This window comes from Mya arenaria, chromosome 3 (assembly GCF_026914265.1).
Source record: "Mya arenaria isolate MELC-2E11 chromosome 3, ASM2691426v1".
Classification (NCBI taxonomy): Eukaryota; Metazoa; Mollusca; class Bivalvia; order Myida; family Myidae; genus Mya; species Mya arenaria.
In genome coordinates, this window is record NC_069124.1 from 86,957,462 (window position 1) to 86,984,418 (window position 26,957).

General features: G+C 38.3%; 2 protein-coding genes across 4 annotated transcripts; one reads left to right on the top strand and one right to left on the bottom strand.

The window, feature by feature from the left end:
• Nucleotides 1-1,983: 1,983 nt before the first annotated feature.
• Nucleotides 1,984-21,518, bottom strand: LOC128227513 (methionine aminopeptidase 1D, mitochondrial-like). The gene is made up of 8 exons (XM_052938137.1): nt 21,483-21,518; nt 14,771-14,930; nt 11,915-12,030; nt 10,383-10,574; nt 8,416-8,579; nt 4,243-4,340; nt 3,467-3,523; nt 1,984-3,127 (listed from the first exon to the last, which is right to left on the bottom strand). The coding sequence occupies exons 2-8, from the start codon at nt 14,922-14,924 to the stop codon at nt 2,961-2,963; spliced, it is 948 nt and encodes a 315-aa protein (XP_052794097.1). The 5' UTR covers nt 14,925-14,930; nt 21,483-21,518; the 3' UTR covers nt 1,984-2,960.
• LOC128227512 (uncharacterized) lies at nt 21,508-26,553 on the top strand. Of its 3 annotated transcripts, none has more exons than XM_052938135.1 (2): nt 21,508-21,588; nt 24,030-26,553. In XM_052938135.1, the coding sequence occupies exon 2, from the start codon at nt 24,052-24,054 to the stop codon at nt 26,224-26,226; it is 2,175 nt and encodes a 724-aa protein (XP_052794095.1). In that variant the 5' UTR covers nt 21,508-21,588; nt 24,030-24,051; the 3' UTR covers nt 26,227-26,553. The 3 variants fall into 3 exon arrangements, with proteins under 3 accessions (XP_052794095.1, XP_052794096.1, XP_052794094.1); XM_052938136.1 differs by having other exon boundaries at nt 21,525-21,610; XM_052938134.1 differs by having other exon boundaries at nt 21,535-21,684.
• The last annotated feature ends 404 nt before the right edge of the window (nt 26,554-26,957 follow it).

The window sequence follows — 26,957 nt, forward strand, 5'->3', positions numbered from 1 at the left end:
AACCCTCTTTAATTATGACCTCTTTTTAAAAAGGGCAAGGGAGAGTAAAACATAAACCCAACTACACAATCTAATCGAAATGCTTGAAGCGATGAAAGGCTTCATGTTATTGTCAAACAAATTATTTAAAACATATAAAGTTAGAATATATGCATGCTCATGAATTCCTTCCCAAATACTTACAGATTTTTATGCTGATATCCAATTAAATCAAAACCACTTTATATATGTGGATTACTCAAATAATTACTAAAGTACCCAAATGCATATGAAACCTTATCTGGAACTTATGTTTTATAAGCAATGCACTGCCACAGATAAAGCATGTAGACGTTTCTTTAGTAATATGTACATAGGCCAGTTGTAACCACGCCCCTCCCCCAAGTCAGGGGAATAGCGGGGACTTTGACTTTCGGTCCAGCCAATCCCGGGTAAAATGTCCGTCCTGAGGGGACAAACTGCTGGTAAAATCCCCGCCAAATGCCCCTGCTCCCCGGAATAACTAGGTAAGGCCCATTCCCCGCTATTTCGACGCGAAAACAAAACCACCACATTCACTTGGCACTGCGGGGACACCTGGAAGGTGAAAACACGGCCCAATTCCACCGCTATCCCGGGACCTGGGTGGGCCGTGGTTACAATCGACAGGTGCATAATTTGAAGGGAATAAACCTGTCCTACTACCCATATTCTATTTAAAACCGATAGTATCTAGTACCCTGGCCGAAGTGTATACAAATTTACATACATGTATTAATTTTGATTCAGTATTCGTTAATTATGAAACTATTTGCGCATTCTGCTTTTTATATTGCGTTTTGAAACTCGCTGATACTAAAATAATTGCTTTTTCTGTTATTTTAATTGCATAATAAACAAAAACGCAGCGTATTCACACTATATTTACTACATAACATATTAATACTTACAGCGCTTCTTTTAGCAAGCCTCTTAATATGCAGAACACAGTTCCGTAGCTATAAGAGCAGATTGGAAACTATGTGATTTAGATGTATATGGAAGTGTAAATAAGGTCGTTGACCGCCACAGTTCTAACAGGCCTGGAGTTGATAGCCCATGCATGCATTCATTTGTCAAATGATAAGACATGCCGATCGTAGATTCCGACTCATAGGTCAAGGTCACACTGAGGTCAATGTTATACAAATTGGATTTCATAGCAATAATTCATATATCAGCTATAACGTTTTTTCTACTAATTGTCAATGTCACACTAAGAGGTCAAAGAGTCTTTTAGATATTTCATCATATTAATTAGATATTTCATCATATTAAATCCTGTCTCAGCTGTAACTCACTTTCAATCAGATTTTGATCAAACACACAGCCCGCAAATACCCTTATTTTTCCTCTCGCATGACAGGTCAATATCACATTTTCTGGTCAATTACTTAATAAAATGTTATACTTATAATTTGTATCTCAGCACTCACTTTTAATCGAGAGTTTGATCAAACTTCAGAGAATTGCACAGCAGCATAGGAAGGTGAGTAGCGCTCAGCAATTTTTAAGTTGTTCTTGTCTTTTTATTATTAGATTTGATTGATTTGACTGGGAAAAACAATTCTACTCCCAGATTTTGATCAAACCTCACACAATTGTAGATTAGCACATGGAGCCGTTTCTCGCAGATTGAAACTCTCATTGGTCAAGGTCACAGTAGATGGTCAGTAGATAAAGAGGATGGAATTTCAAAGTTGGCTGAATGTGTGTGAAGATATATTTCATGAATGAAAAACACGTCCAACTTCAGTACATGTCAGTTTTAACTGGGAGTAAGATCATTACACAAGATTCTATTATTGGTCCCAGGTTACAACAATCTTTTCAAATTAACCTTGTTAAACAAATGGCTATCGCTTCGACAAAGCCAAATGATTTGCATATAAACACAGCATAGGTTTTCTAAATATGGAATAACATACAATTTATATTCTTTGGGACTGAAGCAAATGTATGGCATTTTTTGTCTTCAAACATTTTATTGTTTTGCAAAAATAATGAATATTTACCCAAACATGAACAAATATAAAATATAAAATCTGCGCACACATGATTATCAATGTAACCACTGTCATGTCATAACAGCTGAACAGCTGGCTTGGAATTGAACCAGACACTGAAACATTTTCATTAATGTTATTAAGTAAGCATAATTATTTTCAGAAATCAAATGTTAGTATAAATTTAATTATAAACTAGCACAATTAACTATATGTACTGTTCAACTGATGAATACCAAAAAACAAAAACAACTATTTACATATTGTACAACAACATGTGAATATTTTTTATCGGTATTCATATTATGTTATTTGAATAGCAAACATTCAAACAATAGAAAAAAAACACTTAGCCAGCACCAATTAAAAATGTGTCCATTAATCTGTTGTGCAATATTACAAATAAATGATCTCATATTGACGGATATATCAATTTTTGCAAGAATAATCACAACAATCTTCTTCAAGCACTTTACACATACATGTACGTAGTTGGATATGAATGTTGAAAATAACTAATGCTGTCAAAAAAGCAGCAAAAAAGGCACCACAACTGTTTATATGCTGCCTCTGGTCATTTTTTGCTCACTGCAGATCAAAGGACTTTTTTTACCAACTACAGGGCTATAACTCTTGTAAGACAAAGTAAAAGATACAAAAAATGAAAGTGCAAAATTTCCTATGCTGATCAACATTCCTATAAAGTTTCGCGAGTGTAGGTGCAATAATTTCGGTGCTACATGAAACAAAAAAAATGAGATATTTTTTTTTTCTAAAGGTCATAAAAATCTTGTAACAGTCATGAAGTGAAATGGGTGCACATTTCTATAAAGTTTCATGTCAGTAGCCCTGAGTAGGTGCAATACTTTTATGCCTATATGTGAAAAAATATATACATGTATCTATCTTGTGGTATAATGATATAAGTCATGTTTATCAGATCTCTTCGTAGTCATCAAAGTATTTTGTAAGTATAGCTGAGCCAGTCTGTGTTATAAGGATAGTGTGCTCGTACTGGCAGGAGCGACTGTCGTCCACAGACACAATCGTCCAATTGTCCTCCAGCTTCTGCACCTCGTCTGAACCCTCACTGATGATCGGCTCTATAAACAAAGTGAACAACAAATTACAATATGGGGATTAAATTCAACATGATACTAACACAATCTTGCAATTTTGGATTAATCTGACTTGGCATAATTAATAAAATGATTGTGATGTAGAAAGAGATCACACATTGGCTTTACCTAATCCAGGCTAACTGGGTGTGTTTATTATTAGTAAAAATATCTGAAAATACAATTTGAAAATAACACTTACAGGGCTAATGATAAATACTTCCATTTTATAACATAAAATGGATATTTGATTTATATGAAAGGAACAGCAGAAAAATACTAAATTTGAAAATACACATGTACTGTAGTAGGCCTATGAATTACCTATTGTGAATGTCATCCCTGGTTGCATTTCTTTTTCTGTTTCTTCCGTGACGTATTCTGAAGGGAAAAAAAAGCATACTTTCATAGTGAATGTATTTATTGTATCAATTTTACTTTCAAATTCATATAAAACAGATGGAACAGGAAAACCATATTGAACACTGGTGATAAAAGGTTGAAACTATAGCTATCACAGTAATAATGACTGCCCTGAACACCACCTTGACAAAAGCAATTATCATTAGCTTCAGGAAGAACATATAGCAATTAGTATTATTATACAAATATGTAAGGGGCCTAACTAGCGAACCTGTCAATGTAGTTCAACGGATAAACTCCCATAAAACAATAAGAGTAAAATTTAAAAAAATAACAGACACATTCAAAGATGAGCCACCTGTGACTGAAGAAAGGTATATCAGGGACCAAGATATATCGCCATGATTATATATAACAGAACAGTCCATCCAAACCTGTGAGGGCAGTAAATGGACCACAAACTCTCATGTAGGCAATAGCGAGCAGTGTTCAAAGTTAAATTCAAAGGCACATTAACTGTTAAGACAACTTGACCATGGCTTACCAAAATTATGTCATGTCAAGGCACATGTATACAATAATGATAATATTCAAAGGAACAAGAATGATAGTAAAAAACAGCAGTAATAACTCTATCCCCAGTACAAATATGAAAATAAGGCATTACACTGTTTTGTCATTGTTGAAAAATTCAAATTATTGTATCATTACAAGGCTATGTAAGTGATTGCACTTACCAACGTGGTAGATATCTGGTGGTCCGTGGAAGTATGTACCAATGCCATGGCCAATAATGTTTGGAACCACAGCGAAACCATTTGCATCAGCATGCTCACTGAAATAGTTACAGTTAAAAAACTTTTATTTGTGTTGCCTCCTTTGAATAATTGTGATGTTAAGGTTCAGAAGATGAAAAATAATAGGCACTGCATCCACTGGTCAAGTTATTGAATTAAACACAACAAACATAAAGCACAATTTTGTATAATTTCGATTAAGAGGATAATTAATGCAGTAACTGTTATTTTATAGAGATTTATGATAGATTCCTGTATTGTTGTACAATAGATGAGTAAAAACCCACATGTTTTTTTTATTTTATTATCTGACTAGTTTTGGAATTGGTTTGGTTTTTCCATAGTTATATTAAATAGAAGTCAATTCCAAAACAAGGCTGCTCATCCTACTGAATGACCCTCCATTGGCGCATAACCTCATTCAACTAGGAATTAAGATCTTCACCTTGTTTACAAATATCAATGCAGTGGAATTCAAAAAATTTGAAGTTGTTTCTCGTATACCAATGTCAAAGAAGCCAATCCAGGCCTTCCCACCTGACAGCCAAGACAATGTCAAAGAAGCCAATCCAGGCCTACCCACCTGACAGCCAAGACAATGTCAAAGAAGCAAATCCAGGCCAACCCACCTGACGGCCAAGCCAATGTCAAAGAAGCCACTCCAGGCCTACCCACCTGATGATCAAGCCAATGTCAAAGAAGCCAAATCCAGGCCTACCCACCTGACAGCCAAGCCAATGTCAAAGAAGCCAATCCAGGCCTACCCACCTCACAGCCAAGACAATGTCAAAGAAGCCAATCCAGGCCTACCCACCTGACGGCCAAGCCAATGTCAAAGAAGCAAATCCAGGCCTACCCACCTGATGATCAAGCCAATGTCAAAGAAGCCAAATCCAGGCCTACCCACCTGACAGCCAAGCCAATGTCAAAGAAGCCAATCCAGGCCTACCCACCTCACAGCCGAGACAATGTCAAAGAAGCCAATCCAGGCCTACCCACCTGACGGCCAAGCCAATGTCAAAGAAGCCAATCCAGGCCTACCCACCTGACGGCCAAGACAATGTCAAAGGAACTACTCCAGGCCTACCCACCTGACAGCCAAGCCAATGTCAAAGAAGCGTTACCCTACCCAACTGATGGCCAAGCCAATATCACAGAAGCATACCCCTACCCACCCGACCACCATGCCAATGTCACAGAAGCGTTACCCTACCCACCTTACAGCCAAGCCAATATCACAGAAGCGTTACCCTACCCAGATTACGGCCATGCCAATGTCACAGAGGCTTTACCCTACCCACCTGACGGTCAAGCCAAGGTCACAGAAGCGTTACCCTACCCACCTGACAGCCAAGCCAATGTCAAAGAAGCGTTGACCTACCCACCTGACGGCCAAGCCAATGTCAAAGAAGCATTGAACTATCCACATGACGGCCAAGCCAATCATGAATGTCACAGAAGCGTTACCCTACCCACCTGACGGCCAAGCCAATGTCACAAAAGCATTACCCTACATACCTGACAGTCAAGCCAATACTAGTATCACAGAAGCGTTACCCTACCCACTTGATAGCCAAGCCAATATCACAGAAGCTTGACCATACCCACCTGACGGCCATGCCAATGTCACAGAAGCATTACCCTACCCACCTGAGGGCCAAGCAAATGTCACAGAAGCGTTACTCTACCCACCTGATGGCCATGCCAATGTCACAGAAATGTTGACCTACCCACCTGACGGCCATGCCAATGTCACAGAAGCGTTACCCTACCCACCTGACCGCCATGTCAATGTCACAGAAGCGTTACCCTACCCACTTGATAGCCAAGCCAATATCACAGAAGCTTGACCATACCCACCTGACCGCCATGCCAATGTCACAGAAGCATTACCCTACCCACCTGCGGGCCAAGCCAAAGTCACAGAAACATAACCCTACCCACCTGATGGCCATGCCAGTGTCACAGAAACATTCACCTACCCGCCTGACAGCCATGCCAATGTCACAGAAGCATAACCCTACCCACCTGACAGCCAAGCCAATGTCACAAAAGAGTTGACCTACCCACCTGACGGCCATGCCAATGTCACAGAAGTGTTGACCTACCCACCTGACAGTCAAGCCAATGTAACAAAAATGTTATCCTTCCCACCGGACAGCCAAGCCTATGTCACAAAAGTGTTGACCTACCCACCTGACAGCCAAGCCAATGTCACAAAAGTGTTGACCTACCCACCTGACATCCATGCCATTATCACAGAATCGTTTCCCTACCCACCTGACAGCCAAGCCAATATCACCAAAGCTTTGACCTACCCACCTGACAGCCAAGCCAATGTCACAAAAGTGTTGACCTACCCACCTGACATCCATGCCAATATCACAGAAGCGTTACCCAACCTACCTGACAGCCAAGCCAATGTCACAGAAGCGTTACCCTACCCACTTGATAGCCAAGCCAATATCACAGAAGCTTGACCATACCCACCTGACCGCCATGCCAATGTCACAGAAGCATTACCCTACTCACCTGAGGGCCAAGCCAAAGTCACATGCCAATATCACAAAAGCGTTACCCAACCTACCTGACGGCCAAGCCAATGTCACAGAAGCGTTACCCTATCCACCTGACAGCCAAGCCATTATAACAAAAGCGTTACCCAACCTATCTGACAGCCAAGCCAATATCACAGAAGCGTTAACCTACCCACTTGATAGCCAAGCCAATATCACAGAAGCTTGACCATAACCACCTGACCGCCATGCCAATGTCACAGAAGCATTACCCTACCCACCTGAGGACCAAGCCAAAGTCACAGAAGCCTAACCCTACCCATCTGACCGCCATGCCAATGTCACAGAAGCGTTACCCTACCCACTTGATAGCCAAGCCAATATCACAGAAGCTTGACCATACCCACCTGACGGCCATGCTAATGTCACAGAAGCATTACCCTACCCACCTGAGGGCCATGCCAATGTCACAAAAGTGTTGACCTACCCACCTGACAGACATGCCAATGTCACAGAAGTGTTGACCTACCCATACCCAGATTGCGGCCATGCCAATATCACAAAAGTGTTACCCTACCCACCTGACTTCCAAGCCAATATCACAGAAGTATTGCCCTACCCACCTGACAGCCAAGCCAATGTCAAAGAAGTGTTGACCTACCCACCTGACGGCCAAGCCAATGTCAAAGAAGCGTTATACTACCCACCTGATGGCCAAGCCAATCATGAATGTCAAAGAAGCGTTACCCTACCCACCTGACGGCCAAGCCAATGTCACAGAAGTGTTATCCTACCAACCTGACGGCCAAGCCAATGTCACAGAAGCGTTATACAACCTACCTGACAGCCAAGCCAATATCACAGAAGCTTTACCCTACCCACTTGATAGCCAAGCCAATATCACAGAAGCTTGATCATACCCACCTGACCGCCATGCCAATGTCACAGAAGCATCACCCTACCCACCTGAGGGCCAAAACCAAGGTCACAGAAACGTTACCCTACCCACCTGATGGCCATGCCAATGTCACAGAAACATTCACCTACCCACCTGACAGCCATGCCAATGTCACAGAAGCATAACCCTACCCACCTGACAGCCAAGCCAATGTCACAAAAGTGTTGACCTACCCACCTGACGGCCATGCCAATGTCACAGAAGTGTTGACCTACCCACCTGACAGTCAAGCCAATGTAACAAAAATGTTATCCTTCCCACCGGACAGCCAAGCCAATGTCACAAAAGTGTTGACCTACCCACCTGACAGCCAAGCCAATGTCACAAAAGTGTTGACCTACCCCCCTGACGGCCATGCCAATATCACAGAAGCGTAACCCTACCCACCTGACCGCCATGCCAATATCACAGAAGTATCACCCTACCCACCTGACAGCCAAGCCAATATCACGGAAGTATTACCCTACACACCTGACAGCCATGCCAATGTCACAGAAGAGTTACCATACCCCACTGAAAGCCAAGCCAGTATCACAGAAGTTTTGACCTACCCACCTGACATCCATGCCAATATCACAGAAGCGTTACCTTACCAACCTGACAGCCAAGCCAATATCACAGAAGCGTTGACCTACACACCTGATGGCCATGCCAATGTCACAGAAGCGTGCCCCGGGTCTACAAACACTGATCCCTCTGTGGAGACACTCTTTCCCAACCTTCAGTAGACGCTTTGCATCGTCATCAATAGTCCCTACTGCAAACGTCTCAGATGTGTCACCATGAAACCCACGGAAGAAGACCTAGATTTATAACATCCAAAGATCTGTCCACTTTTCTTTTATTCAAGGACTTTTGCTATGTATTTCAATGATTTGAATAAAAATCAGAATCCTAAAAACTGTTATATTTAAACATGTTTAAGTTTGTCTTGACAAACAAAGTGAATGTTTTTCTGTACATATCAATATTAGTTTAAAAACGGCTGGTAGCTAATTCTTGCTTTCAATACAGCTGAAAAGTAACCTGAGAGTGGTCTAGTGGTATAGATGTCCTCCTCTCACCCAAGAGGTCATAGCCTCTCAAAGTGAACACCAGTACTGGTTTATACCCAGAGAACTACCTCCAGCATGATTCTATAAGCTTTCAGCTTTCAGCTTTCCCGACAATCAAGCTAAAGGAAATTAGTAAAAACTAGGGATGGAAGCGATTAGCCGAGTATCCGAGTATCCGGATATCACGCAAGTATTCGGATACCAAAATGGGTATTCAAATATTTGTTAAGAATTAAAATTTCAATGAAATAGCTTAGCAGAGACATAGCAATTGTTATAAAACTTTTCAGATGAAATATTTCAGGTGATCAACAGTGTCTGTCGTGAAGTGGGTATGTGTCACAAATCGTCTGCTAATTGGGTGTTTGCACAAGACGTGATATTGTGTCCTTGTGCAGCACCGTGTGAATTTCTATGACCTTGTTTACAATGACAAGTGTTGTTTAATGATCTCAGATGTACTTAATTTACACTAATTGGCACTAGTTGGTATTAATGGGATTGATCATTAATCCGTAGGAATTGATCGTCCAATCACAAGATAAGGGTCGTGCAATAAAAGCTATTAATGACTAATCTTATTTTTGATGAATATGCATGAAGAAATTATTGCTATCTGAACAATAAATACAAAAACAAATTTGTTTATCTTTTCACTTTTCAATCAAATTTCCATCATTTTGCATCTTGTAATTGTGTTTTGAACTATTAATCGTTATTCCTGTATCACGACTACGGAAATATGCCTCCAACATCTGTTCCATCCGAACGAGTGTTCTCATCCGCTGGTCTGGTACTGAGCAAACTTAGAAATATTTTATTTTTCATACGATATGTAAACATGTTTAGTTTATTGATAAATAAAAAAGAACATGCATGTAAATAAAGAAAAATCAGATCGGCTTTTTGTCTTCTTATCTTTTCCACAATTATATCCTTCATTACAAAACACCGCAGAAATTGTAGGTATTGCATTAAATCAAACAATGTAATGAAATAAAATTACAATCGACTATCAAATAATCAAAGAGTCATTTAACCTGAAACCTGCTGATAAATAACAAACTCGAAAGCACGTGGCAGTAACCAAGCAACCGCCTCGGCCGAAGTGACTATCAAATTTGCGAGGTGTTTATGTGGTATTCATCATGAGTTTTATGATGTAAAATGCGTTGTTTAGCTTTGATTATAACATTATAAATTATTAAGATTGAGAAAGAATGAATGAAAAAGTGAAATTGCCATATGACGAATTATAAATTAAGTGGACAATTATGTCAAATGACAGAAGGTGGGTGACATATAATAGGAAATTTACTTATTATGAAAACAATTTGATACGAGTATCTGGATAGTATTCGAATACTTGATACGAATATCCGGATACCGATTTGGTATCCGGTTTCCATCCCTAGTAAAAACTAAAGGAGTTTAAAGGTTCCGAAAATGATTTGAATTCAACATTGACAGCAAACCTCTTCCAAGCAGCAGCTATTAAGAGAAGAAGCAGCTATTAAGAGAAGCTAAGAGGAAGACAAAGTTGCCACTTACACTGATATCGACATTAACAATGTCTCCATCCTGCAGAGGCCTGTTGTCCGGTATCCCGTGACAGGCAACGTTGTTCACGGAGGTACAAACTGATTTTGGGAAGCCCTTGTACTTAAGGGGTGATGGGTACGCCTTGTGGAATAGGCACAGCTCATGGACAATACGGTCTATCTCGTCCGTCGTAATACCAACCTGCAACGAAACAACCCTTCATATCAAGTACACATTAATTTTCTAATAAGGTAAAACAAGAGGCCCAAAAGGGCCTATGCTCTACTGGCATGGCTTTTGTGGTCATATCAATCCAGAGCATGTATGTATGGGTAAAAGGCAACAGACGTATAGTTTATGTTTTGTGTTTGGGTTACCTGAAAACGTAGCACGTTCCACATCTGAGCCCAGAAAGTATTTTAAGCAGATAAGTTGCATGAACTATTTTAATATGTGCCAAGTAAAAGTCATCTGACCAAAAAAAAATGCTTTCAAAACTGTACTCATAGTAAAAATTTCTGTAGTTTTAAAAGTTAAAAAAAGTTGGTCAAAGTCAAGGGCATCCTAGGACAACATTGATCAATTTGAACAAACATTCACAATCAATTGTGCTGAGATGGATGCACGAACACACAAAAAGATTTTCAAACCTTTCCAGATTTATGTTTACCAAACCTGTGAACCCTGGGTGTGGCCAGTAATGACACCAGGTGCATAACTTAAACATTCACAACCAATTTTGTTAAGATGAATGCGCAAACTACAGAACTTAAAGCTAAAAAATGGCCATTGGGCTTTCAACAAGAACAAGGCAGAGTATTTCACAAAATCAGCTGCAGAAGCAAAAAGCAAATTGTCTCTCAAAATCCTAGACTTGCAAATTGTCTCCCTTAACTCTAGACTTGAATTTACATGTACATGTAAACTTGGCTAAAAATAGAATTCGCTCATGCAGACCTGGCTAAAAATAGAAAGGATTTCTTTGAAACTTTCATGGCCCATAATCTAGGCATTCATGGGCGGATCTGGCAGGTTTTCGAAAGGAACCAAGCTCTAATTGATATCTAGATACTGTACAAGTTTCATCGAGATACAATCAAAACTGAAGACTGTATCGTGTTCACAACCAATTGTTTACACAATAGCATTTTTTTATACTATCAAGGGCCATAATCTAGACATGCATGGGCGGATCTGGCTGGTTTTCGAAAGGAACCCAGCTCTAATGGATATCTAGATACTGTACAAGTTTCATCAAGATACAATCAAAACTGAAGACTGTATCGTGTTCACAAGCAATTGTTTACTGACGCACGAACGCACGACCGCACGGATGCACATACTACGTACACATTACCATCGCATAAGCTCTTCTGGCCTTTGGCCAGTAGAGCTAAATACTATATTAATTTTTTACAAAAAAATTATCAACAAATTTGGTCAACTCATTGACACTGTCTTTAACATAATTGCTTTGAAAATGTTTCTACGTTTCATTGTGTTTAGGGTCTTATATAATAATGTTCTCATTGATCTCTCACCTTAATTGACTTTCCAACCCTGTTGAGTACTTTCCTGGCCAGTTTACAAGCTGACCACATACCATTGATCTGTGACTGGGTTTTTATCTCTGGCTCTGTGATTCGTGGTAATTCCCCTAATTAAATAACCAATATTTTGTAACTACATTTATAATTACATTTTAAAGTTTGTCATGAACAGCACAGACAAGAGTAAGGGAAAAGAAGGACCTTTTTCCTTCACTTGGCATAAATATCAATTTTAACAAACATTTTCAAACATTTTGACAAAGTTTCATGAAGACTTAAGAATTTGACTGCTTCAGTTGAATCCTGCATAACGGTCTTGAGTTGTCCAGATGATGAGAGATGGATAACAAGCAATCAGAATAGCTCACAGTGCATACATTGTGCCCCAGTAAGTGTCAAGTCTTCTAAACTTATAACAATGATTGGTCAATAACATACAGAATTAATGTTTGTTTCAGTGTAATTTCATGATAGAGTACCAAGAGTTATTTGTCATGAGCGGCGTAGCCACAAGTCAAATATTTACTTTTGGTATTCACAAGGTGATATGCTTTGTAATCTTACACTAAAACCACATATTATATATATATATAATTATATATACATATGCCTAAAAATAATACAAGATGACATTTAATTGTAGTTTTTTCAGAAAAGCAAGTCAATTTGAATGCGAATGTAGCATCATTTCAGAAATTATGTCGTTCAATTTGTGTCCAAGCCTTGTGTGTGCTGATGTTTAATTTAGGGTTTGAAAGCAGGTAACAATTTCTTAACAGTGAAAAATATCAAATTGATAATTTCACTGTTTCATACAGTGGAATATCATTTTTATTTCACTTTCAAACCACCAGAAAGCATAATTTTATAATAAATGTGGATACTTTAATGCGTTAAAATTTACTAAAGGAAAAATAATGTAAGAACAAAAAAGAGTGCCATGTGGTGAACTCAAACGCTCAAATGTTGTATTATAATTCAATATTGATTTTTGGTCAAATAAATGTCAATGTAAAAAACTGCTGCCAGTCAGCCATCTTGAATATATATGGCAAAAAAACATAAAAAACAACAACAACGTATACTAGTATTACTTAAAATTAATTGATAGTCAAAGTAATTTGAATACAAAACTAGGCTTGACACTTATCTTTGCTGTGTAGTTTCATCAAAATCTTTCCAGCAGGTTTGGAGATTTTGAACCGACAAACTTAACGCTCCATGTGCAATATGTACAAGATGATAACTCTGTGAAAATTTACCCTGGCAAAAATGTCAAAAAATGTAAAAGCTTAACAAGGGTTGAAACTTATTATTCCTGCGAAGATTCATCAAAACCCAGGGGATAATTTTGGATATTTTGTGCAAACAAACTTATGATATATGTTGACAATATGTAAACAAGAGATGTTTGTCAAATATTATGCCCCCCTCACCACCATTTTGTCATAAATATTTGGACAATTTAATGAATGCATGGACCAAAATGACAGCTGATTTGTCATTGATATTGGATGTGTTTGAGGAAGTTTTAAGATTATGACTATTCAAAGTGTGAGGATAGTAGGTACAAATTTTAATGATGTTCAGATGATTACGGATATTTGCAGATAAACATGAATCCTCTTAGCAGCAGGGAATATGTAAATATGATGTAAATTTTATTGACCTATATGAGTTATGACCTTGACCATTGACTCTATGACCTCAAAATCCATAGGGGTCATCTACTGGTCACCCCACACCTGAATGTCAAGTTTAAAGGCCATGGGTGCAGGCATTGTTGAGTTATCACACAGACAAGCTTTTTGCTTTCAATGTCTATCATCTACTGGTCAGGCCCAGCCTCAAGTCAAGTTTCAGGGACATAGTCTTAGGAGAAGAACAACCTTTTCATATTCAAGGTCACTGTGACCTTGACCTTTGACCCCTAAAATCAATAGAGTTCATCTACTTGTCATCTACTGGTCAGGCCCAGCCTCAAGTCAAGTTTCAGGGACATAGTCTTAGGAGAAGAACAACCTTTTCATATTCAAGGTCACTGTGACCTTGACCCCTAAAATCAATAGAGTTCATCTACTTGTCAGGCCCAACCTTCATGTCAAGTTTGATGGTGACCTTGACCTTTGACCCCTAAAATCAATAGGGGTCATCTACTGGTCAGGCCCAAACTCCAAGTCAAGTTTGAGGGCCATGGGTGCAGGCATTGTCGAGTACCAGATGACCCCTAAACTCAATAAGGGTCATCTACTTGTCAGGACTAGCCTCCATGTCAAGCTTGATGACCATAGGTCTAAGCATTGTTGAGTTATCACTGGACAACTTCGACAACCTTTTCCCATTACAGGTCACCGAGACCTTGACCTTTGACCAGATGAACCCTAAAATCAATGGGGGCCATCTACAGGTCAGGCACAACCTTCATGTCAAGTTTGATGACCATAGGTCCAGGTTTTGTCGAGTTATCCCTTGGACAAGCCTTGGTCTACAGATGGACTGACAAACCAACCTACTGACCGACATGTGATAAGCAATATAGCCACTCTTCTTTGAAGGGGGGCATAAAAGTTAGAGGGCAATATCTCACTGAAAAATAACTTGAGCAGAATAATTATGCAAGTATTAATGCACATCTAAGCTTGGTACTTATCATTCCTTTGAATTTTTTTTATCAAAATACCTACAGCACTTTTGGAGTTTTTGCACGAACAAAGTTCATACATCCATACAGACAGACAGACAGATGGCCAGCACAACATGAAAAAGAATCCTATCCCTTATGTGAGTAGACATAAATAGTAAAAGTATTGTTATTACTAACTTTTATTATATAGTTATTGAATATACCTGAATCTGCATATGGAGGTTTTGTGATGATATTTGGTACAATCCTCAGAGGACTGACATTTGCTGGCCTTACAATGCTGTACTTCGGCTTGGCAGGCTTTCTAAAGCTGGCCTTGATATGTTCGAAGAAACACTTAGAGCAAGTGACCCTCATCTTTTTCTGAAAATAAGTAGAGACAATCATTAAATTTTGAAGGTTCAATATTGAAAACAGATACAGGTACTAATACAGTGATAAAGAAATAACATCTGAATTAATCGCATTATGAATCCAATTATACAAAAGCTTAAAACAGACTTATGCTAGCGTCACAATTGCTAAATACCGCCGGCCGATTTTAGACATCGGCAGAGTCGTGATGTTGGCTGCCGCCGGTCGATATTTTACACATCGCTGAGAGAAGTCACATATAACTGCCAACAAAATGCCGCCGACAATTTCAAAGGCTCGCGGGAAACGTGACACCCCAAAATATCCGGCAACTGGCAGTTAGGTGGCAGGGCAGCGGCAGCTAGAATTAAACTGCCACCGCCCTGCGACCTGGCGGGGGACAGCCCATTTACAACTGCCGCCGGCCGGCGATTGAGCGATCTAGCTACCACCGCTCTGCGAAGAACAGCAAGAACAAACTGCCGTCATCGTTCATTTCTTCGAAGCCGCCATCTTAACTCCGCTATTCTTAAGTCTCTTAGTCGATCTGGTGCAATTAAGAACGCCATGGAAACTGTTATGTATGGTAATAGTCAATTCATTATAAACTAATGTCTGGTAGTCTGAAATCGGCAGATCGCAGTCCTGCCACCTACCGACATTGACTGCCACCTCCCAGCCTCCGCGCTGCCACCGGCCGATATATTGAAATCGGGCGGTGGCATGTTGGTGGCATGTCGGTGGCAGAGCGGTGGCAGGCCGGGTGCTGGAGAGTGGCAGTTAGTTTCTAGCAGTCACCGGCCGATTTTTGTAGACTCTTGAGGTCTCGATCGCGGAGGAAAAATCGCCCTGCGACCCGCCTGCCACTTGCCTGCCATCGCGCGAACAAAAAATGCGCCCGCCCTGCCACCTGCTGATTTGCAAAAATAGAAAAAATCGCCACGACGTCGCCAGAAATTTAACTTTTTCTTAAAATCTCGGCTGCTTGCTGGCAACGTCTAAAATGCCGACTGCCGCCGGCCGATCGTAACTGCCACAGTCCTGCCACTGGCCGATATTTAGTGAAAACTGGCATTTACAACGTCGGCCGGTGGCATTTAGTGATTTGTGACGACAGCATAAGTATATGACTCAAGAGTAGACCAAATATTGATCTTCATCACTAATTGAGCTGGCATCTTCTGAATCTGTTGTTTTCAATTAATTCTTCACATTCAAAATTCTGACTGACATGACAGATGCTGACAAATTATTGATGACATTTGGATTTTTTCATCTTTTCACATACATGTAAATATTAATAGTTCCATACAATACCAGCTGTGGTTGTTTTTACTCTATACTGTTAGTAGTCTTCTGAACACAGACATCAGAATTAGACATTTGGATAAACAAGCTCGTTATTCTTACAATCTTAAAACTTGCCATTGTTTTGTTTTATCAAGCGCAGCTTTTTAAAATCCAGATCTTGAGAAAGCCCAAAAAGCATTTAACATCTGCAGGACTTTCATTCTTATGCTTATTTCGACCACTGTAGACATTTCTTTGAAAAAATTTCAAAACTTTTCCCTAAAATTGGAATATTTGGGGAAAGTGGACCATATGACCTATTGCTGATATGGCCTAGATAGGCAGATGTTCCAGCTCAGTTTGGCAACCCTACAAAGCAACATGGAAGTATTATGCCAAGGAGGCGTATGTGTCCCCAGATGCCATGTACCTCAGCGTAATCGCAAGCTTTAGGCCAGCAGAAAGGGCATTACGGAACTTGGTGTTCTTTTCTGAATGCGAGGTGTTAGACGCTGGAGTATGTCGTCAAACATTGTTGGCGTGATCCTGAAAACCGAATACTGAAGCCTTCTGTTGTCTGTGAGCCAGGGGCGGACCCACCATCGATGACGACTTCTTCTTCTCTATCTCAAAAAACAATGCAATGGCAAGCAAAGCATCCAAATCAGCTTGGATTTGAAACTGAAGTACAAGGTGAAGGCCTCAAACATCCATGCCCCATGGTGTGCCACTAGCAACTGATAACAAGATAGTTTGTTTATTTGAGCTTATCAAGGTCTGCCCGCACCCATTGGCTGCATTATGGCTTGACCCTGCCCTGACTCCATCACAACTTAAATTGTGTTTAAATGTCATAAGTGACGGAATATCATAATAAATGCACATCTGCCTCCTTCAGCGGACCGTTACACTATGAACGCACATCCGCCGCCTACAGCGGACCGTTACATTACTTTCCCCTCCGAGAAGACTCGTCCCGAGTCTTGGTCTGGGAATCTTAAGGGTAAGGCACCTCCGTTCCGGCAATTGTCATAATCCCACTGCTCCGACCATTTATAACGTGCGGCGGCGTCTAGATAAACACCAACAGATCCCTTCAGAGAAAAGCATGCTCGACCCTGAAGGGGTCCACTGGTCTTTATATACACTAAATTCTCTATTCACACAGAGCCCGGGTTTTGCTAATTTGCATAATACCAAGTTTACATACGTACTACGAACGTACTTCTGTTTATAACGGAATATCATTATAAACGCACATCCTTGGCCTTCAGCGGACCGTTACACTATGAACCCACATCCCCAGCCTACAGCGGACCGTTACAATAGTTAACTGATGGCAAGGAGGTGTGTCAGCCGTATAACTGGGTGCTTAGCTGCTATTGTAATGTTTGGCTGATCAACCAGAAGGTGTGTCAGGAATATTTCGCTTGACACATCATCCAATCACATTTGTGGCTCTCTCCAACTCCTCCCATAATAAACTGGCATTAGGTGTGAAATGCAATGGATCTTCATCTTTCCAATCAAGAACATTATTGGCCTTTGATTTCAAATTAAACAATGATGTGTTAATTGATGGGAAACTAGTACTCCATTTGCGAAAAATTCACGCCACACACAGCCTGCATTGTTCAACAGAATTTCCATCAAGTTGAAATTTTGGCCAGATTGCATCTTTCAAATACAAGCAAATCTTAATTTTCACACATGTAGAAGCAGAAAAATAGCTTTTTAATAGACCGAGAAATATTTTCATATCTAAACTGTCAAAAAGTTCTTTAGAATTTAACGTCAAACGTTTCTTGTTTGTTCACATCAGTTTGACCATTGTGGTCCATGTGAGAACCCCGTTGAAGCCACGTGACTCCTCACCCTGACATTGCAATTGAGTATCAGAACTCAAGAATGCCAATTTAAGTTAAAGGGTCGATTGAAAGTTTACAACAACAAAAAAATCATTCTGTTTAAGAATTTCAACATGTCTAAATGCAAACTCTTCATGCCTCCTATGAGTCTGGATATCTCATCATTATTCAAGCAAATACATGCGTGTGCGGGTGATGTTAGCCAGCTTGAAGGTGACACTCGCAATATTGTCGCCGTAATATAATTGAATATAGAGGTATTTTTTTCAACTTGATAGGTCCTTGTTCAATATTCATTGACTTTCATTCAATTATTATTTGCGTACAATCGCACGATTCACATGATCCCCGGTAAATATGTTAAAGGACAGTAGACTCCAGGGAGGCCGTATTTTACACATTTCAATGGGTACATCACCTGTGTCAATATAAACATTACCGGTACTACTCACTACCTTGTTAAATTGTTTAGTAAATAACTTAAACTTCAAAGAATACAAAAAAATTATGAAAAACAGAAATTTTATAGTTGGACTATATAGCAAATTAGTTCAGCTAAAAATGCAGCAAATTGCACCATTTGCACTACAATTAAAAAAAATATCTTGACTGCAATTATAAAAAATATCTAGACGAAAGGAATGGGACATCCCTCCCACCTTTCCAAGAGTGAAACAGGTATAAAAATTGGTCAATTAATTTAGGAAATATATGATGTTGTTTAGAATAATGTGCTAAGGGGAATTTCTGGACATGTTTACCTGATCTATATATAGTAATAATAGACGTGTTATATGGGATTCTTTCAATCCCTAACGTCTAAATGGGTTTGTGCAAAAACTGGGTAGGTTTGAAAAATATTGAAATTGTATTTAGTGAAGTATTTTATGTTTGAAATGGATAATAAAGGTTTATATTCATATTTTACCATGTAAGTACAAAGCTATTTTGCAAACAAGCATTAAACACATGATCTACCGTTCCAATAAAACGAAACTTGGCTGACATAGACAACAATTATGCCAAGCAGAACAAATCGACCCAAAAGTAATAACTTGGCCACCTCCGACAAGCTTCGTGATAGACCTTGTAAATACAATAGTTACAACTCGGCCAGGACCGAAGTGCTCCGATTGTTGTAAAACTGTGAACTCCAGTCTTGCGTTATGTTTTGACAGAATAAAATGAAGAAAACCCCATCAAACTCATAATTATTCCTTGAATATTTATTTTTAGTGTACAAAAAAAATATAAAATAACATTATCTAGTAATATTTCTTGTTTTTATGATATTTTATGGACGCAATATGCTTTAACCCGGAATCCCGATCGGAACAACTACCCACTATTGGTTCAAAACAATTTCTATCCCAGAACAACCTGTTTTCGACCGGCTAAGGATTATTTACATTTCAATCATAAATAAGTGATAATAAAAGATAAATGTTTGTGTGTACCATTTAAAGCAATCATTCATCTTTAAAAAAAAATAAAAAAATAAAATCTGTTTCAATTGTCTGTTGTTTACATTTTGAATCCAAAATGGCGGCTGTCACATGTTGTATTTAACCTAGATACCTGTTTTTGACCATGACCTTTAATTATACTTCACAATAAAAGTTTGTGCACAATATTTTTCATATCAATTTGTATAACTTGTTTTAACTGTTTAAAGTATTTTATATTTTTGAAAAGTAATTAAATGTTTACATATTTGCCATACAGTCATTTTATAGTTACTTATCACCACAAGTGGGACAAAGGAATGCATCATCCCTTCTAATGGCTTTCACATGGGTACAAAATGATAAATTCACCCATCATGAACCCTGGTATCACTGGTCCAACTTTAAATGAGACTCATATGACCTGCCTAGGCTGCAATATGTATAATTTTATTCAATATAGTTAGTTACCTGTAGATAAAATTTCATTGATTTTAGAATAAGCAATATACCATTTTGATGCGCTTTTAATGTTTTGCACTATATACTTACTAAACTATAAGGCATAGGTTTTAGGCTCTGGTAGAAAACTTAAAACTGGTCAACAAAATCAATACGATTTTAAAGAAGTATTTTACACTTGAATTCATTCTAAATGAAGGGTTTCATTTGGCATTAATTAAAAAGGACTAATTAGTGTTGTTTCAAGTAAAACTGATTTTTTTTTTAAAAACTAGCATTTCCATTCTTTTTCAAATGAAATTTTCTGACAGTTCTACTGTTATGGTTAACAATTGGAGGTTATTTTTTACCGAAAGTGACGCAAAATAGAAGTGTTTTACCTATGTTCAGGGGGCGTTCGAAAATAGGTTGTGGTCGAAAAAAGGTTGTTTCGGAAGGATTTGCCATATCAAAAATCGTAAAAAAATCTGCCAATGTACATTTTTTTTTACTAATCTGTCTAATGATTATTTCATAATATCACTTTTATAGCAATATCAAAGGACTGAAGGTCCATGTTTTAGTGTCCAGGCTATGCAACAATCACCTCTGCCAAAAACTGTTGGCTGCCACCAACGTAGTCCAAATAATTGTACGTTGACGGATTTTTTTAGATTTTTGATATGGCAAATCCTTCACGTACAAATTGTTTAGTATCAAAAGTGGGTAGTTGTTCCGATCAGGATTCCGGGTTAAAGCATATAGCATCTATAAAATATCATAAAAACAAGAAATATTACCAGATAATGTTATTTTAAATAATTTCCGTACACAAAAAATAAATATCCAACTTATAATTATGAGTTTGACGGCTTTTCTTCATTTCATTCTGTCAAAACATAACGATATATACATGAAGGGCACCTGCAAGGCTTCAGGGCACAGTTTTAAATCGCTCGGAACATTTCGGCCATGGCCGAGTTGTTACGATTGTATAACGAGGTCTTTCTCGAAGCTTTGTCGGAGGAGGCCGAGTTCTTACGATTGTAAAGAGTTGTCCCCCTTCGCATAATTGTTGTCAGTGTCAGTCAACTTTCGTTTTGTTGGAAAGGTAAACAACTTGTTTTAATGCATGAAATGCTTGTTTAGTGCAAAATAACATTTCACTTACATGGTAAAATATGAAAATAACTCTTTATGATCAATTTCAACCATAAAATACTTCACTTAAAAGAATTTCAATATTTTTAAAACACCCCCGTTTTTTGCACATTCCCGTTTAGACGTTAGGGATTGGAAGAATCCCGTATAACACGTCTATTATTTTAGACTACCACCAACGTTACCGCGAAAATATGTTACGAAACGCAAAACTCTGACCAATATCTGAAGAAACATATTTTAAGTTCATGTTTTTTAAAGATAACTGTAAAATTAAAGATACGAATTAGTTCTCATCTTTCGCAATTAACTAAACGGTGATAAAACAACCGTTTATTGTAAAATGATTGTATTACCTTGGGACACCCGGAAGTAATAGGAGCGGTGTTGACATAAAATTTACGGCTGTAGGTACTGACAGGGAGAGTTCGCTAATACTGACATGTAAAACTTACACTTTCTGTGAGTCCTGTATTTATCCATAGTAAGATTAATAGTTACCTAATTTAGTATATATCGTTTATAAAATCAGACTCTTCATACAACCAAGGACCAAAGGTAATAGAATAAAAATTTAAAAAAATATTTTTTTTGCCAGTTATCACAAGTTACAGTTACCACATCATATTCTTACTAAAAATGATAAAAAAACGGGCGGGGGAAGGGTGTGTCAAAACAATGCAACCTGTCCTTGTGATCAGACCTCATTTGACATCAATTCATGAATACGTATAATGTTATTAACATTATTTTTTTTAATGTATTCATTCCAACTGATGTTTAAAACTGGCAATTTCTTTTGCATTAATCAGTGTGAATTAGTTGTAATTGTGGCCCATAATTATCGGCGGTATATCATAAAAGAAACAAACATTATACTGACAACCTTTAATTGGCAATCATGAAAGTGTGAAAACCCAGTGTGATGGCGCACTTTCACTGAACCATTCAATTAAAACAAATGTAACGGAAAACAAACAAATATGACAAACCAAGGTTTATTTCAGAAAGCAATTGATCACCTATAAGTACAAATAAATATTCACATTCACAAATTTACAGAAGTTGTATGTAAAATGATAAATCATTGCCCATAATGACCTAAAATATGGCATTTCATAAATTTAGTTCTCAAACAAATTGTGAGTGATGTATAGTTCATGGTTCATAATGTCCCGAAATATGGTACATTCTAAAGTAAATACAAGCTGTGAGTTAAATTATATATCATTGTCTGCAAATATGGTATGCGATAAAATTAAAACAAACTGTGAGTAAAATTATATATCATTGTCTGTAATGTCCCCAAATCTGGTCCGTTGTGTCTGGTCCGTAATGTCCATGGTCCGTAATGTCTGTGACCCTTCATCAGCCATGCACCTTTCTTCCAAACGGTTTATTTCCTCTGAATCTGCTAACTTTTTTATTTTCAAAGGATTTTTTTAATGGTTGTATTTGTATGAAAATTATGGATTATTCATTTCTTCTTAAAGCTGCCCTCTCACAGATAAACGTTTTAACATTTTTTTTTATTTTTTGTCTCGGAACAAGCCATTTTCTGGCGAAAGTCCATGGAAACCAGTCATATAAGACTATTGACAAAAAATTGGATCGCAGATGATGGTTTTATCCATAAAACATTAATTTTTGAACGAAAATATGAAAATCTGCGATCAGATCTTTTGTCAGCAATCTTTTATCATTGGTTTGCAAATTTTTACGCAAAAATGTGTTCTTTCCAAGACAAAAAATAAAGAAGTTGTAAAAATGGTATATCTGTGAGAGTGCAGCTTTAATGCATGTTTAAAGTAAAAGAATCTATGCAGGTTAAATAAATATAACACTCTAAAACTCATTCTGGCAGTGGTATTATTCTGGTATAATTATGCAGATGACAATTTGCTTTCTGTGTTTGATAAAATCCTGATGTTGTTAAGACCACTCTTGAAGAAAGTAACATTTGGATAAACTGGTAAACTTGCAATCAAATGCAGGCTTTTTCAAGCAATAATTCAAAAAAGATACTCTGAAACACTTTTCAAATATAGTATTTTTTTTAGAAGAATGCCCTTCCAGCAACAGTGATAACAGCACCATCAAAAACTTGCTAGATAGCTACATGCAGGATGAAATATGCATGTATACACAGTTTTCCGGATAATACCTGTGTATCTGCTCATGAGGGAGTTAGATAAGTTTAACCAACTTTCAACCCTAACTGCAGGTGATGATGAAGTAACTAAGAATATCAATAATGTTAAGATGATATAACATGGCATTATATCACATTGGAATGAAGCTATATGTAAACCAATTTTCATGTGAAGGGACTACCCATTCCCGACCCCCCATTTTACCCTATATCTGTGGCCAGTTTTTCAGTATTAGCAAAGATTTTTAATAATCTTTAATTGCTATGTCTTATCAGATGTTAACAATGTGCATAAAGCATGTGCATTGTTAACGTAAACATGTATACAATGTATGTACATTAACATACGGTATATATTCACAAGATGATATTACAGGGGTATAGCTAGTGATATGATACCACTAGCTATACCCCTGTTTTATCATTTTGTGAACATATACATGTATACAGTGTATGTACATTATGTATACTACTATACATGCCCCTGTAATGTCATCTTGTGAACATAAACATGTACACAATGTATGTATATACCACTAGCTACACCCATGCAATGCCATGTTTGAACATATACATGTATACAATGTATGTACATACCACTAGCTACGCCTCGGTAATGTCATCTTGTGTACATATACATGTATACAGTGTATGTATTTACCTCTAGCTACACCCCGCCCCTTGTGAGGATATACATGTATGTCAGAGAGCAGGTCCTTCTATTAACATGACATTGTTTCTTTATTTTCAGGTTTTGGTGACTTGGGGATGAAATGGACTACATCAAGTTTAACCTTACACTTTTTAGATGTGAGGATAGCTCAAAATTAGAAATTTCACCCACATTGGAAACAAGCAAGGATGACGTTGTTACAGTGGTATCCAGTGAGGCACATGTGATCAAGAATGTTTTGGGTGATGACTTATATTCTAGTCTCAGAACCTTCTTTAGGTTTGAAGGGCAGAATGAAGCGGAATCAGACTTTGAACCAGAAATTGAAGATATACAGCAAAATCATGTAGAATTACAAAAAGACCCCTGCAGTGATATCATTTCAAGTGTAGAACTATACTTAACATGGAATACTGTTATAGTGATAATCTCAGTGTTAATAGGACTAGTGTTTTTTGTTCTTTTGGCGTGTCAAAGCAGAAGGATATTCAAGGCTTTGATATCCAGATACAAACATTCCAGCCAAGTTGAATACACTGATATAAACCAAGATTCCACAGTATTCGTCTCCAATGATCATGAAGGCTTGCAAACATGTGATCTAGCATCTTCGCTAGCACAACAAACAGATGATATACACAAGGCTGCGGGTGTAAAACTGTTCTACCAACCTTATATCAGACCAAAGACTGGTCTTGTTGAGACAGATTTATCAAAGTTTCTCGAAGAAACTACTGCTAAGCTTTTCTCCAAGTTGGACCGGCTGCTTCTGAAAGGTGGTACAGCTGACCAGACCCAGTCAGCTCTCGCCACACCCCGACTGGCCCGCCGTACCCTGGTGCGCAGACAGAGGGTGGGCAGCTCACCAATGCTGTCCAACACAGCCACTTTACAGGAGAATGATTCTGGCACAGGACAGCGATCAAAAACATGGCAACAGTTCAGAATGTTTGAATCTCTAATGGGTTGGAACTTGTCAAGACAGTTTTCTTTTGATGAGACGAATTCTGGTAGAAGTTCTATGAAATTGATGCAGTTCTTTCAAAGAATTTCATCCCTTACAGAGGATCATATTAGGGCTTCTTCCTTAGTTGTGAACTATGTCTTGTATCTGGTTAAGTGTGAGTTAGAAAACATTGGTGCAATTCATTCTGATGTGTATAGATTTGTGAAATTCATTCCATCTGGGTCCACCAAATATGGAACTAAAGTGTCAAGAGTTAACACATGTGATTTTCTTATGTTGCTTCAATCACCACTCAAGCTTGATGGTGCCATTCATGAAGTAAACTGTGACCACCAGCTGGTACCACCTGGAATGGTGGTCATTACATTAGATAAGGATGCCACAGTGAAAGGGTCACAGAGAGACATGGTCATTCACTGTGATATAAATGGTGATACCCTACAATGTCTTTCTTCAAAACATTTGCTAAAGTTCTCTGAGGAGGTTATTGACATATGCATTCAGAATCTGTATACAAGGTGGAGATCTGATATGGATAAGTTACCATTTACTGTAAAACGATCAACAACAGCCCAACTGCAGCTCAGCATCGACACCCGAGCCATTGTTGGCCTGGGAGAAGCAGAGGTCAAGGTCGATCTAATCCCTGTTGTTGCCATGGCAACAGAAGGACCTCTTCAGTCACCATTGTTGTATGGGACACCTAGAATGGAAGACAGTGAGCCTAAAACACCTTTGGGTAGCAACTCTGGATTTGTAAATCCAAATTGTTTATGGAAGGTCCGATATGATGACTTTGATTCTGCTTTTGCAGTTGCCGTGGACAGACGAAATGCAGAGAGCTATAATCAGTCATGCAATAAAGTGTGCTTGATGATAGTGAAGGCTATATTGACAGCCTGTGACCGGAAAAACCTGCTAGACCGGGGCATATTTCCCAGCTACCATGTTGAGACTGTCATGAACTTTCTCCTGTCTGAGAGCGAGCCTTTTCAGTGGGCACCTGATTGCTTGGCTGACCGCTTCTCTGACACAGTCCACTTCCTGCAACAGTCGTACACGAATGGCCGCCTCCCGGCATTCTTCATGAACAACCAGCACCTGAACAAGAAGATGCCACAAGTTGGGGGAAACAAACTGTTGACAAGGAGAAGGCAGCACAACCTCCTGGCTGAGACATCATGTGAAGGCCGGGAGAAGTGCCTGGTTTACATGAAGGAGCGAATACGAGAAGTGGGTCTAACTGACTGCCTCAATGAAGAATACTCCCCAGATATGTGGGAATATGAATTCTTCCTGTTCAACTAACAGTAAATGATGAGATGAAATTTTAAACAGAACTCATGTGTTTATATATATTGATTGTGTGATATGGCTTTAGAATGCATTATTTTTAAGCTTTCAAATAGTTACTTCATTAAATTGTTTCATCAGTTTGATGCTGTAATGCTTAAAGTTTAAATATTAGTATAATGTGCATGCTGTAACATGTTAGTATTTTTTTCACACACATATATATTGCTAGATCTATAGATGTCACACACCGTGTGATAATTGGTTGAAGTGTCTATTATATGGATTATTTTTTTTACATATGTTGTAGTCTTAAATAATTCATTAAATGAACAAAAAACATGAAGTACAGTATTTACTTGTATTTACAATAACCAGTTGATAGTAACACTGGCTAATATCAGGATTTACAAATGAGCATTTGGTCAACACCTTTTAGAGTGTAGCCTCAATGTTCAGCCAAAGAAACAACCCATCAGCCCATACTAAGATCTCACGTAACTTTTCTAATTGATTACAATTTCAACGTCTAGCTGGCTTTTCCAGGTCTGCCTCCTCGGAATCTGTGTCAGCAATTACATACTGTTCTAGTTGATGCCCTTCTTAAATATGTTGGCTTTCATAGTAAAACTAAACCAGAAGGACATGGAGGAAAAAGGTGCTTCAAAGTCTAAATTGTCACAAAAATCCTTCAATTAAACCTGCAATATTTATTTATTTATTTATTTATTTATTTACAAGAATTT

Coding starts and splice junctions, on each gene's coding strand:
- LOC128227513 (XM_052938137.1), bottom strand. CDS start 14,924: ATGAGGGTCACTTGCTCTAAGTGTTTCTTCGAACATATCAAGGCCAGC. Junction 12,031..14,770: donor ACCTCCATATGCAGATTCAG/GTATATTCAATA, acceptor TTATTTAATTAG/GGGAATTACCACGAATCACA. Junction 4,341..8,415: donor GACATTGGCATGGCCATCAG/GTGTGTAGGTCA, acceptor TAACTATTTCAG/TGAGCATGCTGATGCAAATG.
- LOC128227512 (XM_052938135.1), top strand. CDS start 24,052: ATGGACTACATCAAGTTTAACCTTACACTTTTTAGATGTGAGGATAGC.